This window comes from Macaca nemestrina, chromosome 4 (genome assembly GCF_043159975.1).
Source record: "Macaca nemestrina isolate mMacNem1 chromosome 4, mMacNem.hap1, whole genome shotgun sequence".
Taxonomy (NCBI): Eukaryota; Metazoa; Chordata; class Mammalia; order Primates; family Cercopithecidae; genus Macaca; species Macaca nemestrina.
Genome location: NC_092128.1, coordinates 57,429,540 through 57,443,879, shown reverse-complemented (window position 1 = coordinate 57,443,879; position 14,340 = coordinate 57,429,540). Strand labels below are relative to the sequence as shown.

The window sequence follows — 14,340 nt, the reverse complement described above, 5'->3', positions numbered from 1 at the left end:
CTGTGCATCTATAAGGGTCATTTCACACTTCTACTTGGATGAAGTTTCTTGAGAGATGCTGGGACTTTTATGGGTTTGATTTTGCTTTTTTGGGGTTTTTTTGTGGGAGTTTTATTATTTTGTTTTGTTTTAGAGATAAGTCCTCACTCTTGTTCCCCAGGCTGGAATACAGAGGTGCAATCATGGCTCACTGCAGCCTTGAACTCCTGGGCTCAAGTGATCCTCCCACCTCGGCCTCCTGAGTAGCTAGGCATGTACCACCACACCTGGCTAATGTTTTTTATTTTTTGTAGAGGTGGGGGTTTTGCCATGTGGCTCAGGCTAGTCTTGAACTCCTGGACTCAAGCAGTCTCCCACTTCGGCCTTCCAAAGCACTGAGATTATAGGCATGAGCCAGCATGCCCAGCCTGTTTTCTTTTTAAGTGATTACTGTCTAAAACGTAGTATAAAGAGAGTCTCAGACGGTTTTCAATATATAAGTGAATTGAAGCAAATATAATTCACAGTTTTGGTGCTCTCAAACATGTGTTTCAGTTTCCAATTGGATTAGAAGTTTTCTCTCTGGAAAACCTGCTGATTTTATGGGCTCCTGTGCCTTGCTGAGGCAACTGAGCCTAACAGTTTATAACGAAAGCCAGGCCCTGTAATAGGCACTTGGAACCCATCTAATTCAATCGCAATCTAATGAAAGAAATGGGAAGGTTAATGAAAACATTCAGTGTAACCCCTTGAAAAATATTCTTCCTGTAATGGTTATTAAATAATATCTAACAAAGTTAATCATGAAAACAGCCAGTAGATATTAAAGATCACCATCAAGTTGGAAATCATCCTGTGCTTTGTTCCATCAGGGCCATTTAGGGCACAGTATTCCAGTGTCAGAGCACCCATAACAATGACTGCAGCAGCAAAGACGCTAGTTCTGACTTTTCCTTTTCCTGGCACTTCATTATTTCAGACTCAGCCTCCATTCCTCTTACTCTCAATTCTAGCATTTGTTTCCTATAACTTTACCTGTCACTACCAATGTGTGCAGGTCACCATTTACTGAAGCCTCATTTGGTCTCCTGTAAGTACCACTGAAATTGTCATGATTTGGCTGGAACTGCGTAAGGCAAGAAAGGTTGAGATATGCTGAGGTGCACTAAAGCTTAACTTATATGGCATGCAAATGAAGACCTTTACTATCACTGAAAGGCAAACCAAACATTTATCGACTCAACTGTGATTAACCGAGGGCCTACTTCTCAGGAACTGTGGCAGGTATAGATGACACAGAGACAATAGGTGTGTTCCCTGTCCAGGAGGGGTCTAGTGTCAGTGGGAAAAACCAACCTGTAAGGGAGGAATGATGATGGCATTAGCCTGTGACCTCAGATCATTAGCCACCAAAATGGTCCATAGCTAAGTCCCTCATGAAATAAGGAATAGAGATTATTCATGATTTATTGGTATAATATTACAAAGAAACTCAATTCCTCACACCTAATTATAATCTGGGATCGTTATAGTTTTTGTATGATCATACAAAATAGGCTCTGATGATGCAATGGTAACATGAGGGCAATTAACTGATTACAACCAGCTAAGCATGTTTGTAGTGATGTCCAAGCAACCCTTTGAGCTGGGACTGCTATGACTCACGGCTAAAGTAAATCCAGAATTTAATCTAATTCTTATAAATATTTCACTGAGACAAGCCAAATAGTTTATATATGACTTGACTACAAAAATGCATACAGTACAGAGTTTAAATTTTTTCTTACAACCTGAACTATTAACCACAAAAGGAATTCTGAGATGTTTGCCTTCTCCTGCCTTGGCCTTCCACAGGCAAAAAGAGAAAAAAGTTTTTTTACCTGGAAAGCCCCAAGCAAGTTCAAAGATTTGGTGTTTTGTTAAAGAAAAATCTGCTATGATGTATGAGCAGAAATGCATGAGTAGGAATGCAGAACTTACTAGGCTGGGCCCTCCACACAGTAGTTACCTCACTCCACCTTGGCCCTGGGACATTACTCTAAGGTTGTTAGTCGCCCCAAGGGACCCACAGATAAAAGTATCTCTTCCATAGGAAAAAAAAAAAAAGAGTTCTTAGAATTCCTCTTAAGTTGTTTGGTCAGTTTCCTAAATTTGGCAATTCCTTGATCCACATAATGCAGTGCACACAGAGACTCCTGAATTACCTTTATCTGGTTTTGGTATCTTGGTCTGTCTGTCTCTCTCTCTCTCTTTCTCTCTCCCTCTCCCTCTCCCTCTCAACTGGAACTCGATATTTTAAAAATACTCTAAGAATGAGTGGAGATCTTAGAAGTTTCATTTTAGTGACGTAGCTCAGTTGAAGACAGCTCTGTGGCAGAGAGTACAGAAGAGACTATATCGGAGTCACAGTGGGTCTTTTTCTTCACTTCTAAAAGGGCTGCGAATTTTCTATTGGTTTTACAAAATTAATTCTCCCGATTGTGATAGAGAAAAGTGACACTCTTTGGTCACACACTGGCCACTGCACTGAAGTCAGATGAGGTCGGAAGGTAGGAAAGTAACAAGAGAATCTCTTGCCCCACCTCCCGCTGTCCCCCCACCCCGTAAGTCGATCTTCTTATATATCCAGATGACAATGAAAGAGATCACATCCCAAATTTATTTAGGGAGTTCCAGTTAAAATTATTATACAGAATACTGATATTGGAATGAAAATGAAAATTCAACCCTTTCACAGGTCATACTGTTCCAAAGAGAGATGGGAGTCTTGAGGCCAGGTCTGGACTGAGTCTGTTGCCACTGAAACCAGGTCCCTGTGAGTTGGCCCACTTTTAAAATAATGCCCAGAGTGCTTTGCAACAGTCAGAGTCAATGTTGGCAGCAGCATTTTCATTCCATTACCTAACCACCACCAGCCCCTAGAAACGTTTTTTTCCTTGATTTAGTAAGATCTTGAACTATTCCCAAACTTTCGTTGCTCCAAAATGAGGCAGAAAATCAGCAGACACAACCCCCACCACCCAATGACACTGATACCCTGGAATGGGGAAAGGGTGTAGGAGAGATTCAGCAGGTATCAGAGCATCTCCCTCTAAGGGGACCCTACATGGAAAGCCGAAATTATGGAAATCTGCCAGGTGAAGAGGTCAGCTCAGGCTCCTGGGAACCCAATAAAAATAATGTCCTTGACTTCCCAGAGACTCATCCCTGAGGCCCCCACAACTTCAGCTCACCCCTTGCGCAGCCCCTAAACCCCTCTGCTTATCCACCTCCCACGTAGTTTTCAAACCACCCCTTCTCTCCTCCACGCTAATGCCTTCTCCTTTAAGTCTCACAAGCTCCCTGTAGGGAAAAGGGAAAATAAACACATACGTGAATGAAAACTTCAAATTTTCTAAATCTTGCTAAACTCAAGTATGGGACCAGAGTCAAAAGATGGGGCTATTTCTATCACAACACAAGATCTCTTTTGCCCTCCACATGGTTTTTGGTTAAAATATCAGTCTCAGGACACAAGTAACTGCAAGGCGGCAGTGGCTGTCAAGATTCGATTTGGGGTTCAAGAAGGTTTATACCTCCCTCTCCCATGGTTTCAAGATAAGCCATGTGGAAGTACTTCACTCACTCACCAATATATGCAGTGCACCTCATCCAGACACACAGTTAAAGGAGACCCAGACTCTGTGTCATTGTCCTCATCGTCTCCTTCCCCACAGCCTCCTAATGTCTCACTTGGATAGACCATGTGACAACGCTGCAACTCAGTTGCAGGAAGCTCCCTTCCTCAGTCTTCCACCTTTCTCTTTTTCTGCTTTCCACACTGAGGTCGCAGGGAGATTTCTAAACACCACTCCATTTCCCTGGTCAGGTTACCCCATGCTTAACTTTTTAGTGCCTTGCCATTGCCTTCAAAATAAAACCTAAACTCCTGAACAGCATAATAAACTACCGACAGTTTCCCAAGTATACCATTCCCTCAAACTCTGTAGCCTTTACTTATGCTACTCTCTCTGCCTAGAATGCTTTCCTCTTCACCTGGGGAACTCCTACTGGTACTTCAAAACTCAGTTGAGATGTCACCACCTCATGGCAGCTCTCCCTGACTACCCACCACTCCCACACTCTGAGTTAGATGTCCCTTCTTTCTGTTCCCTTAGTACTTTGTGAATGCCTCTGTTATAGCAAAGATACATTGAGTAGTAATGGCCTTATTTACCCACTTTCTTTCCAAATAGACTGAGAACTTATTGTACAAAGAAATGATACCATTTATCTCTATATCCCCAGTTGACTGTCTGGTACATAGTAGGTGCTCAGAAATTATTTACTGAATGAAGACACTCACAACCTAGGAGGGAAGACAGAGACTCATGAATCTGTAATGAGGCATAATAAATAGAGTGGGGTGCCGTTACTACTGAACAGAGAGAGTGGACATCTCTGCTTGTGAAGAGCATAGAGTCGAGGAAGGCACCCATAGGAGAAGATTCTTAGGACCTTCAGAAAGGACAAGAAATCACCAGGCCTGTGGGGAGGAGGAGAAAAAAGAAAAGCAGTATGTGTATGGGCCTGAATGCCTTAGTCAGCAGGACACATTTGGCAAGCTTTTCCTTAGAAGGATGACTCTAGTGACAATGAAAAGAGGTTGGTGGGAGAGTGACAGGGGAATACTGGAATAACCACATAAAGGCCTGAATTGAACTTGTGAGCAATGGGATACATATGAGGACAGGGACAGATGCGGAGAAGTTGAGAAAACAAGGAGTGTAGCGTGACCCCCAGCTTTCTGCTTAGGTGAATGGTGTTGCCATTAACCAGGATTGGGAATTGAGAGGAAGAACCACTTTGGGAGAAAGGTAGTCAGCCCTGTCTTCTGCTTCTACTGCTGTTGACTTGGAGTTGCCTGTTGGACAGACAACGAGGTGAAGATGTTTAGTGATCAACTGGACATGTGAGTCTGAAGCTCAGAAGAGAGTCTAGCCAGGAAGGAACACTTTTTCTATATGTAGCTTCATCGGAACTGCTGTTTTACTTTTTCAATTTAATTCTGTGCCATGAGGTTTCTGTTGTGGGAGGGGGCTACTTGGGGAGGGATAATTGGTCCCATTTCTGCCTCTGGCTTAGATACATGGCCTCTGGCAAACTATTCAACTTCAAGTTATGCCTGTCGCCTCAGAGGAAAGGAGACAATTAAGGAAACTTAAAGAAAGCCACTAGCCCTAAAACAGTTAAGTTAGTTCTGTCTTCTTGGTTTTTCTGTGGAATGTGGAAGTCATGCCAGTGAGGTAAACCTCATCCACTGCCCCAAATCCATACTTCCAAAGGCAGCTGAGTATACAAAAGGAATCCTCCTTACCCCTTAGAGAATCATCCTTAGGTAGAGATGTCATTTCCTTGCTACAACAAACATGTTCTTCCCCCCGACTTTGGGGGTCTTGTTTTTATGCTCTCCTGCCATTGTGATGGAAAATTTATGTTCCTATTCTCAGCCAGCCTGCAGCATCCACACTGATAATGATTAGCTATAGAGAGTTTTTCTACAGTTCTGTTTGCATTACAGAGTTTAGACTGAGATCTGCTTTAAGGTACATAACTAAAATAGCATTTTTGCAAAGCCACTCATTGTGCTTTTGCTGGTTAATTTGTCTTATGTTACTTGCACTGAGATGAGACATTTTTTAATTCTAGGGTTCCTGACAGTAATGGAACTGTGGGAGTTACATGATGTGCTCATGGTTGAACCTCCCTTATTTCAACTATCTATTCACAAATGCCAAAAGGGAATTGCTTATGGAACCCAGGCCAAAAGGGAATTGCTTATGAAACCCAATTCAAGAGGAACTGGTATTTAACCAGACAGCTTCTGGCAATTAAGTGTGAGCATGGCAAAGATTTAGCCAGGGCATTAGTCATGTGGAGAGTATGGAGAATCTCATTTTTAATTCAAGGGGCTGTGATAGAAAACTCAAGATCAAATGTGAATATCAGCCAACCACTGTTTACAAAGAAGGCAAATATCACAACAGCACCCAGGGAAATTTAAATGATACATACAAAAATTTCTCAGAGAAGCACAAAAACCAATCAGTTTATCCAACATGCTGAATTGGATGCTGCACTAAGTCAAAAGCTGGCAATAGATTCAATTACAGGCTCAAGCCTGTAATCCCAGCACTGTGGGAGGCCAAGGCGGGCAGATCACGAGGTCAGGAGATCGAGACCATCCTGGCTAACACGGTGAAACCCCGTCTCTACTAAAAATACAAAACATTAGCCAGGCATGGTGGCGGGAGCCTGTAGTCCCAGCTACTCGGGCTGAGGCAGGAGAATGGCGTGAACCCGGGAGGCGGAGCTTGCAGTGAACCGAGATGGTGCCACTGCACTCCAGCCTAGGGGACAGAGTGAGACTCCGTCTCAAAAAAAAAAAAAAAAGAAAAAGAAAAGGCCTTAAAATGTTTACTTCTTGATTCAAAGCAAAGGTGCCAAGGTATTGTGAATTTTAGTATCAGACATGTGCCCTAATTTTTAAAACAATGCTAACTAGTTTACAGTCTCTGCCATAATAAGTAATAAGTAACAGTAGAAGTAACATATGGCTGCAACCTTTGTGGTCTGATATTTTCATTTCTGCAAAGGTAAATAAAGTTTGGTGATCAGATTCAGGATGCAGCCAGGGATTAGCCTCTTCCAAGAAGCAGCAGGCTGCCACCAAATTATTTGGATGCTCTCAGGTCATCTAGACTGGCTTTTTTTTTTAATCTGTTGACAATGCAACTTGAGTAAAACTATCTTTGACTGACTTAATTTTTCTTCAATCAACAGGTAGGAGATCAAATCATTGAAATCAATGGGGAAAGCACAAGGGACATGACACATGCCAGAGCAATAGAACTCATCAAATCTGGAGGAAGACGAGTGAGGCTGCTGCTCAAGAGAGGCACGGGACAGGTCCCAGAATATGGTGCGTTCCACGTTTTAATTCATTCTTTTGCTCTTCCTTCTGTGAACCATAAATGCTTATGCTTATTTATAAAACGACATCAGCTCTCTATTTCTACATAAATATATATTTAGCTATCAATAGGTATACACACACACACACACACACACACACACACACACGTATGTTTATGCCCAGGAAATAAATGTGTGTGAACTCTTTCTTTTGCTCCCTCCATTAAGGAATGTTTAAAATATGAAATGTAGGACCTTCCAGGGCATCTCTGAGTGTGCAAGGAGAGTTAGCACCCCTTAAATATTAGAACTTTTACAGTTTGACTGATGGTCTGCTGTTCATTTGAGTACACAGTAATTTATCAATTATTTCCTAACACTGTTTGTGCATCAGACTATCTCAAAGGATTTGTAACTGGGGCAGGGACCAGCAGCATATCTTCAGGGTGTGAAATTTAAAATGTAAACTTCAGTTCACGCAATGGTTGCATTTCCTTGGCATTTAGGAATTATTCTGAAAATTCACTCCTGTGTTGTGTTTCTGTATGCTTTTGAGGAAGGCTTTAAAGCATGTTTTGATTCACAGATTTGTCTTCAAACATCTTTAAAGTTGTTGTTTCCCAGCAGCCCATTATAGACACTACTGACAGCATAGCTCTAGTGTGTCCGAAATAGCTGAGTGGTCATTACATGAAAAGCACCGAAACCTGAGGTGGTCTTTAAAGATAATCTCAGTGAGTGACAGACAGAAACAAAAATGCATACAGACACATCAGACTAGTGCAGATAATACCTGTTCAGATTAGGAAAACAAGATCTAACTGCTGACCTGAATAATGAGCTCTAAGTTGATTGAGATAAATTGACTCTCTTTCATCCTTCTATCCCCTACCCAAAAAAAACAGACTTCTAGGCTGGGCGCAGTGGCTCATGCCTGTAATCCCAGCACTTTGGGAGGCCGAGGCGGGTGGATCACCTGAGGTTGGGAGTTCAAGACCAGCCTGACCAACATGGAGAAACCCCGTCTCTACTAAAAAGACAAAATGAGCCGAGCGTGGTGGCACATGCCTATAATCCCAGCTCCTCGGGAGGCTGAGGCAGAAGAATTGCTTGAACCCAGGAGGCAGAGGTTGCAGTGAGCTGAGACCACAGCATTGCACTCCAGCCTGGGCAACAAGAGCGAAACTCTGTCTCAAAAAAAAAAAAAAAAAAGATTTCTAAAGAGTACTTTTCCGTTTCAGATTATTCTTTTTGCATACATTGTCTAAATAACTGACTAATATCTCCTTACTTAGCAGGGCAGATCTATATCCTGAGTTCAACTGAAATATCTAAACTCAAAGGCCTTAAATGCATTATATTTCCAGCATCTTGTGCACCCCTCCAAGCCTACAAAGAGAGCTAGCAAGCCTTCACAGTAAGTCAAAAAGCATTCAGAAGCTTCTGTAGGGCTGGCTCTAGGCCCAAGGAAACATTTCATCCCAGATTCCTACCCTTAATGCTTGAATCTAATAAAATATTTTATATATATATATATATATATATATAAAATATCAATAAGCACAGGCATGATCCTGCTAAAATGTACCAGCATTAATCCCTTTGTAAAGAATCTGAACTCTTGGAACAGAATAACTTTTGCACTGTAGAGCACTGACTGACTCAGTAATATCAAAGTGACCTGTGAAATTCTATCACTTCTAAAACATACCACCTTTAATGGTATGCTTCACTCCATGGTGAGACCTGAATATTATCTCTACCCAGACATTTTCATAGAGTTAATAATGTTCTAACAAGTTTATCTTTAAAAAGTTAATCCAACCAGCATGACTATACTGAGCTTTTCATTTTTCTGTAGAATCACTATTGGTCCACACTTTCTCAGCATCCACACATCAGCTGCTTGTCTGTAGTGAGCAAGTAGAACATACTACTGATCAACCTACGGCATAACTCAAACGGTAGTGAACAAATGTGAAGCTACCTCAGACTATCATGAGGAAAAAATAAAAACATGTTTTTGAACAAGACAAAAATTCAAGATCATGTCAACATTATTTCATTAATTCTTAGCATCACCCAAAAATATATGATTACAGTGAAATTCTCAAATGAACCAGAGTGGTGTGATCTCAACTCACTGCAACCTCCACTAACCAGGCTCAAGCGATTCTTCAGCCACAGCCTCCCGAGTAGCTGGGACTACAGGTGCAAGCCACCAATGCCCAGCTAATTTTTTTGTATTTTTGTAGAGATGGGGTTTCACCATGTTGCCCAGGCTGGTCTTGAACTTCTCAAAACGATCCGCCCATCTCAGCCTTCCAAAGTGCTGGGGTTACAGGCGTGAGCCAGCACACCCAGCCTGGGCAAACTTTTGAGTGGCCAGTCATCAACATTGTTAACTGTAGCAGTATTGCAGAATTTCTTCTAAATATATTCCTCTAAAGTGTAACATTAAATCATACTTGCTAGTAATATCAGCAGTTGTCCGCTACTTTTGATATTAAATTGAGATGGATTTTGACTGTAAAAAATTTTAGAGATGATGTCACAAAAGAAAGAACATAATAGCACAGGGCAATCTCCTTCAAGGAAGTAAAACAATAGTCAAACGAGATAAACGTTAGTTCTCTGGGAAAATCTAAGCTGAAAGGTGCGTGGTTATGCATAAGAAACCAAGATTAAGGATCATAGCATCTTTGAGGATAATGTCATCAAATATTGTTTCTGGAATTTCACAGTGACTGATGGGTGGGGAGATGGGACCCAGGAGTCCCCAAGACCACTTTCACATTTAGAGATTTTCTAGGAGGCCTCCTGGGGCACAGAATGTAACTATGCTCACAGCTAAGATTTATTACAGCAATATAGTGAAAATACACATTGGGCTCACAAGGGAGAAGACATAGGCGGGGTCTGGAGGAATCCACATGCAGGCTTCCTTATGCTCTCTCTCTCACACGAGGTGTCACCCAGAACACTCTTTCCACCCAGCAACAAAAATGCAGCAACGTATGTGTGACATTGCTGCTCAGGAAAATTCCCTGCAGACGCAGTGCCTGAGGTTTCCACTAGGGCTGGTGATGCAGGGACCCTCTGCCTAGCACATACCACACTTCCAGACTCCCAGAAGCAAAGCAGGCTCAGCACAAACCACACTGATTGTACAAACAGTTTAGATACAGCGAGACACTCTTATAATTTAGCAAAAGGTTTACATTAGCTTAGAGGATGATTTAACAGTCACATTTCCAGGCATCAGCCAATGGCCAACCTTGAAAGCTGGCCTTTCTAAGGAGAGCAGTCTCAGGCCTGCTCTGTTAACCTTTTCTGCATCAGAAGCAAGCCAGAGAAGTGGCCACATCTATGAAAGTCACACTATACAAGTGACTGCTACATCCAAGGAGTGCCCACTGCTAGGAACTCCATAATTCCTCCAGCATCAAATATACTATATCATGAAACAGAATTTCTTGTCTTCTTTCACTACCTTGATGCTTTCATGTAGTAAAGGAATTATTTTTGTCTAAGATAAACTAGAGTATATCTTAATAAATTCTTAAGTAGCAGAACTGGGTAACAGCAAAATAATAGCAACAATAACAACAAAAGAAAGTTCTTATGGAAAAGGAAAATTCAATACTTAAGTTTACCAGTAGATATAGCCAAGATTATAATCCTACTTTTTCCTAATACACCCTAATCATGGGAAAACTGATTTTTCTCAAACCATTCTTGGTTGGAAGGATTTCTTCCAACCCTCCCTATGATTCAAAATTCAGGACGGCTTTGAAGCAAGACCCTTATCCGGACTTCTGGACATGTCAAAAAAAAGGCTGATTTCTGTCAAGAGAAATAAAATCTCTCACTCTGAGTTCTTAAGGTGATCTGTGACCGAGAGATAAGCCTAGGTACCATTGGAAAAATATCAAAGGCGATCTGTCAGAGCATTGACTAAACAAAATCAGCATGACTCCAAGTGAGCTGGGGGAGGGAACAAACATGCTGCAAATATGTCATCTCTAATTTCCCAAAGACTAACTGTCAGGTGACACCTCAGCCAGTTCAGAGGCAGAAATCAGCAAACGCCACCCACCCCAAAAGTAGTGACTGCACACAGAGTCTGTCGAGCAGCTGCAAGGGGAGTCGGAAAATGATAAGGGCTTTGAAGGAGGAGTTGCTTTCCTAGTTAAGTCCTTGAAAGACAAGTTCAGGAGATAGATACTTCAGCTCCACTCCAGTCCTCAGGATAAGAATTTGTTGATTGTAAACTCAGTGAGAAGCGTGAGTTCCCCTCCCCTGATACACATCTCAATGCCATACTGAGAAGAGAATCAAAAGATGATGCATCAAAAGCAGTGCCCTCCTTCACCCTGGTTATTGCTATTCAAATGAAATCCACAAAGGTTAAGAGAAAAGGAAGTATGCATCATGGTTGTAAAACTGCACAGGAATAAATTATACAGATTAGCTGCCTGCCTTGAAATGCAGGCGTCCTTCATTAGCATTCAAAGAGTACAACACGAACATACACTTGATTTATCAACTGAGCCACAGAGTCAAGGCCAAGGTAAATAGAGGTGCCACTGGATGAAAAAATTCCCAACATAAGCAGTTCAGACCAAAGTGGAGCCTTTCCCTTGTTGATGTCTGCTGTTCAAAGTTAATCAGAATAAAGCAAAACATAATGGAAACATGCTTTTTACTCTGGGTTGGTACTCTGGCCTGTTTATTTTCTTAAAAAGCCACCGGGCAGGGCTTTATGAATAGAACACTGAAGAGAGTCCAATTTAAGTGGGAGTCTCAGTGGCCTTAGGAGGCCAGGCAGGGTTAAAAAGGATGAAGCAGAAATCTCACAATGAAAATGGCCCAGCAACAACTAATGCCACATACCCACACAAAGGGGAAGAAACAGCCAATCAGTGAATTATACTTCTGCCTATGCTTTCATTTTCAAAGTTAATCATATCTTTAATATAATATAATCATATCTTTAATATAATAGCCACATACCCACACAAAGGGGAAGAAACAGCCAATCAGTGAATTATACTTCTGCCTATGCTTTCATTTTCAAAGTTAATCATATCTTTAATATAACAGGTATTGGCTTGACTACAAGCACTTGGTAAATGAAATTGTTTACATTTTGTAAGTATAATAAAACTGCACTAATTGGAGAAACAGATCGATCTGAGCTAGTGACTATAGCTAAAGACATGAATGGACCAAACAGTTGGTTAGTTAAAAGTCTTCCTTTAATCAGTAAGTTAAAATGACTTTCAATAATTATATTAGAGCAGCAGGTGAAGCAGTACTGGCCTCTATGTAGACAGCAATAAGTAAGGGTCATTTGTTTATTCTTCTTTATATTGCCAGCCAGGCGCAGTGGCTCACGCCTCTAATCCTAACACTTTGGGAGGCCAAGGCAGGAGGACTGCTTGAGCCCAGGAGTTCAAGACCAGAATAAGCAACATAGGGAGACCATGTCTCTACAAAAATAAATAAATAAATTAGCCAAGCATAGTAGCATACACCTGTGGTCCCAGCTACTCAGGAGAATCACTTATGCATAGGAAGTTGAGAATGCAATGAGCCATGACCATGCCACTGCACATGAGCCTGGGCAACAGAGCAAGACCCCATCTCAAAAGAAAGAAAACATATTGCCAAGTAAACATTATAAGTATAAGTACACCGTTATAATCTTTTTTGCTATTATCTGCTGAGCACATCCTTTCTTCCCTCTAATAATACAAAAATAAACTCCAGACAATATATTCCTACCAAGTACTCTATATGGAACAAATCCTGTGATTAATATTATTAGTTGATATAATTAATATTTCCTCAACTAAACCAGATTTACTGAACACCTACTATGTGCAGGATGCTTTGCAGGCACTGAAGGTAAAATATAGTCCTGGTCCTCCATGAGCTGACACTAATAATGACACTAATAGTGACACTAATAGTGAAGAAATGTGTTTTTAGCAGAGTAGTGACTCATAAAAAGGTCTCAAAGGATCTGCTCTCATGAAAACATTTAAATGGGTTTTATTAATTATTTGTAGAATTTAACAAGTACTTCTAGAGTGTTAAGAATCCTTGAACAGCACTTGGCTTCTTCAGTTTGTTAAGAATTTCCTTTGTAATATTTGTGCTAATAATTAGGACTTTTCTGAAGAAAGAACTTGCTGAGTGTGGGTAAATCTCTACTGAGACCTTGTCTGAATTATTCTAAATTCTAATTTAATGAGCCAAAACTTCATCTATCAAATTCACTCTTCACCTCCTGAGGCTGTCAGCCACTTCTGGGAGCCTGGACGTGTTACCTCACATCCTGGGTCTGCCTTGGTGTGCTGATGTGCCCCCTCAATAAAAGACAAAGGAGGGTCACCATTGCCCTAACCTCTTCTTCAGAGACCACGTTGATGGAAGCTTTAAGTGGCTCCATAGCCTTGGCACTAATTCACCTGCATTTTTAATAGGGCAAAAGGTGGCTTGCTGCAATAATAAATTCTGAAATTTAATTTCAGCTTCTGACATTCATGGTTGAGCATATCTTCCTTTTCCATGAGAGGGTCCACAAATCACTCAAGAACACCTTCCACCGCATAATAGAAAATGATAAAGCACCTAGGGAAGGGGACAGAATGTCTGGCAGAACCCTGGGTTATATCATACAGAGAACAGGGTTCTTCCTAGCTAAAAGGCTCAGGATGTTCTCTGCAGCATTTAGGCAACCCCAGGAAATCCACTAACCATAAAACCTGCAATAAATAAGTTCCTATTTCATGGAGCCAGAGACGGGGGCTTTCTTTCTTTTTTTTTTTTTTTTTTTTTTTTTGGCGGTGGGGACAGGGTCTGGCTCTGTAGTCCAGGCTGGAGTGCAATGGCGTGATCTCGGCTCACTGCAAACTCCACCTCCCAGGTTCAAGTGATCCTCCTGCCTCAGCCTTCTGAGTAGCTTGGACTACAGGCATGTACGACCACGCCCAGCTAATATTTTGTATTTTTATTAGAGACCGGGTTTCACATGTTGGCCAGGATGGTCTCAAACTCCTGACCTCGGGTGATCCACCCTCCTTGGCCTCCCAAAGTGCTGGGATTACAGGCATGAGCCACCGGGCCTGGCCAGGGGTTTTCTTAAAGAACACAACACTGAATTCTTTTTCCCCACTGCTCAGCGCAAACCTCATTTGTTATTGTAAGTGATTTTAGGATGAGGATGAAATCACATTTCTTTCCATTGTCTTATTGAAAATCATGGCCTATAATGATATTCCTTCTTTTTTACATACTCTTACATGATTTGCAACCTGCATTTTTCTTTTTAAGGATATACTGTGCCCTGCCCACAACCTGCAAGTCCTAAATTATTAGGTATTTAAGACTCTGATA

General features: G+C 41.4%; 1 protein-coding gene across 19 annotated transcripts in view; it reads left to right on the top strand.

The window, feature by feature from the left end:
• The window catches only part of LOC105475378 (membrane associated guanylate kinase, WW and PDZ domain containing 2), a 1,478,421-nt gene that overhangs the window by 1,412,003 nt on the left and 52,078 nt on the right, over nucleotides 1–14,340 (top strand). For all 19 annotated transcript variants that reach the window (XM_011730573.3, XM_011730572.3, XM_071093993.1 and 16 more), the window contains one exon: nucleotides 6,802–6,940. In XM_011730573.3, coding sequence (XP_011728875.2) covers nucleotides 6,802–6,940 — 139 coding nt within the window. The remainder of the gene's footprint in view (nucleotides 1–6,801; nucleotides 6,941–14,340) is intronic.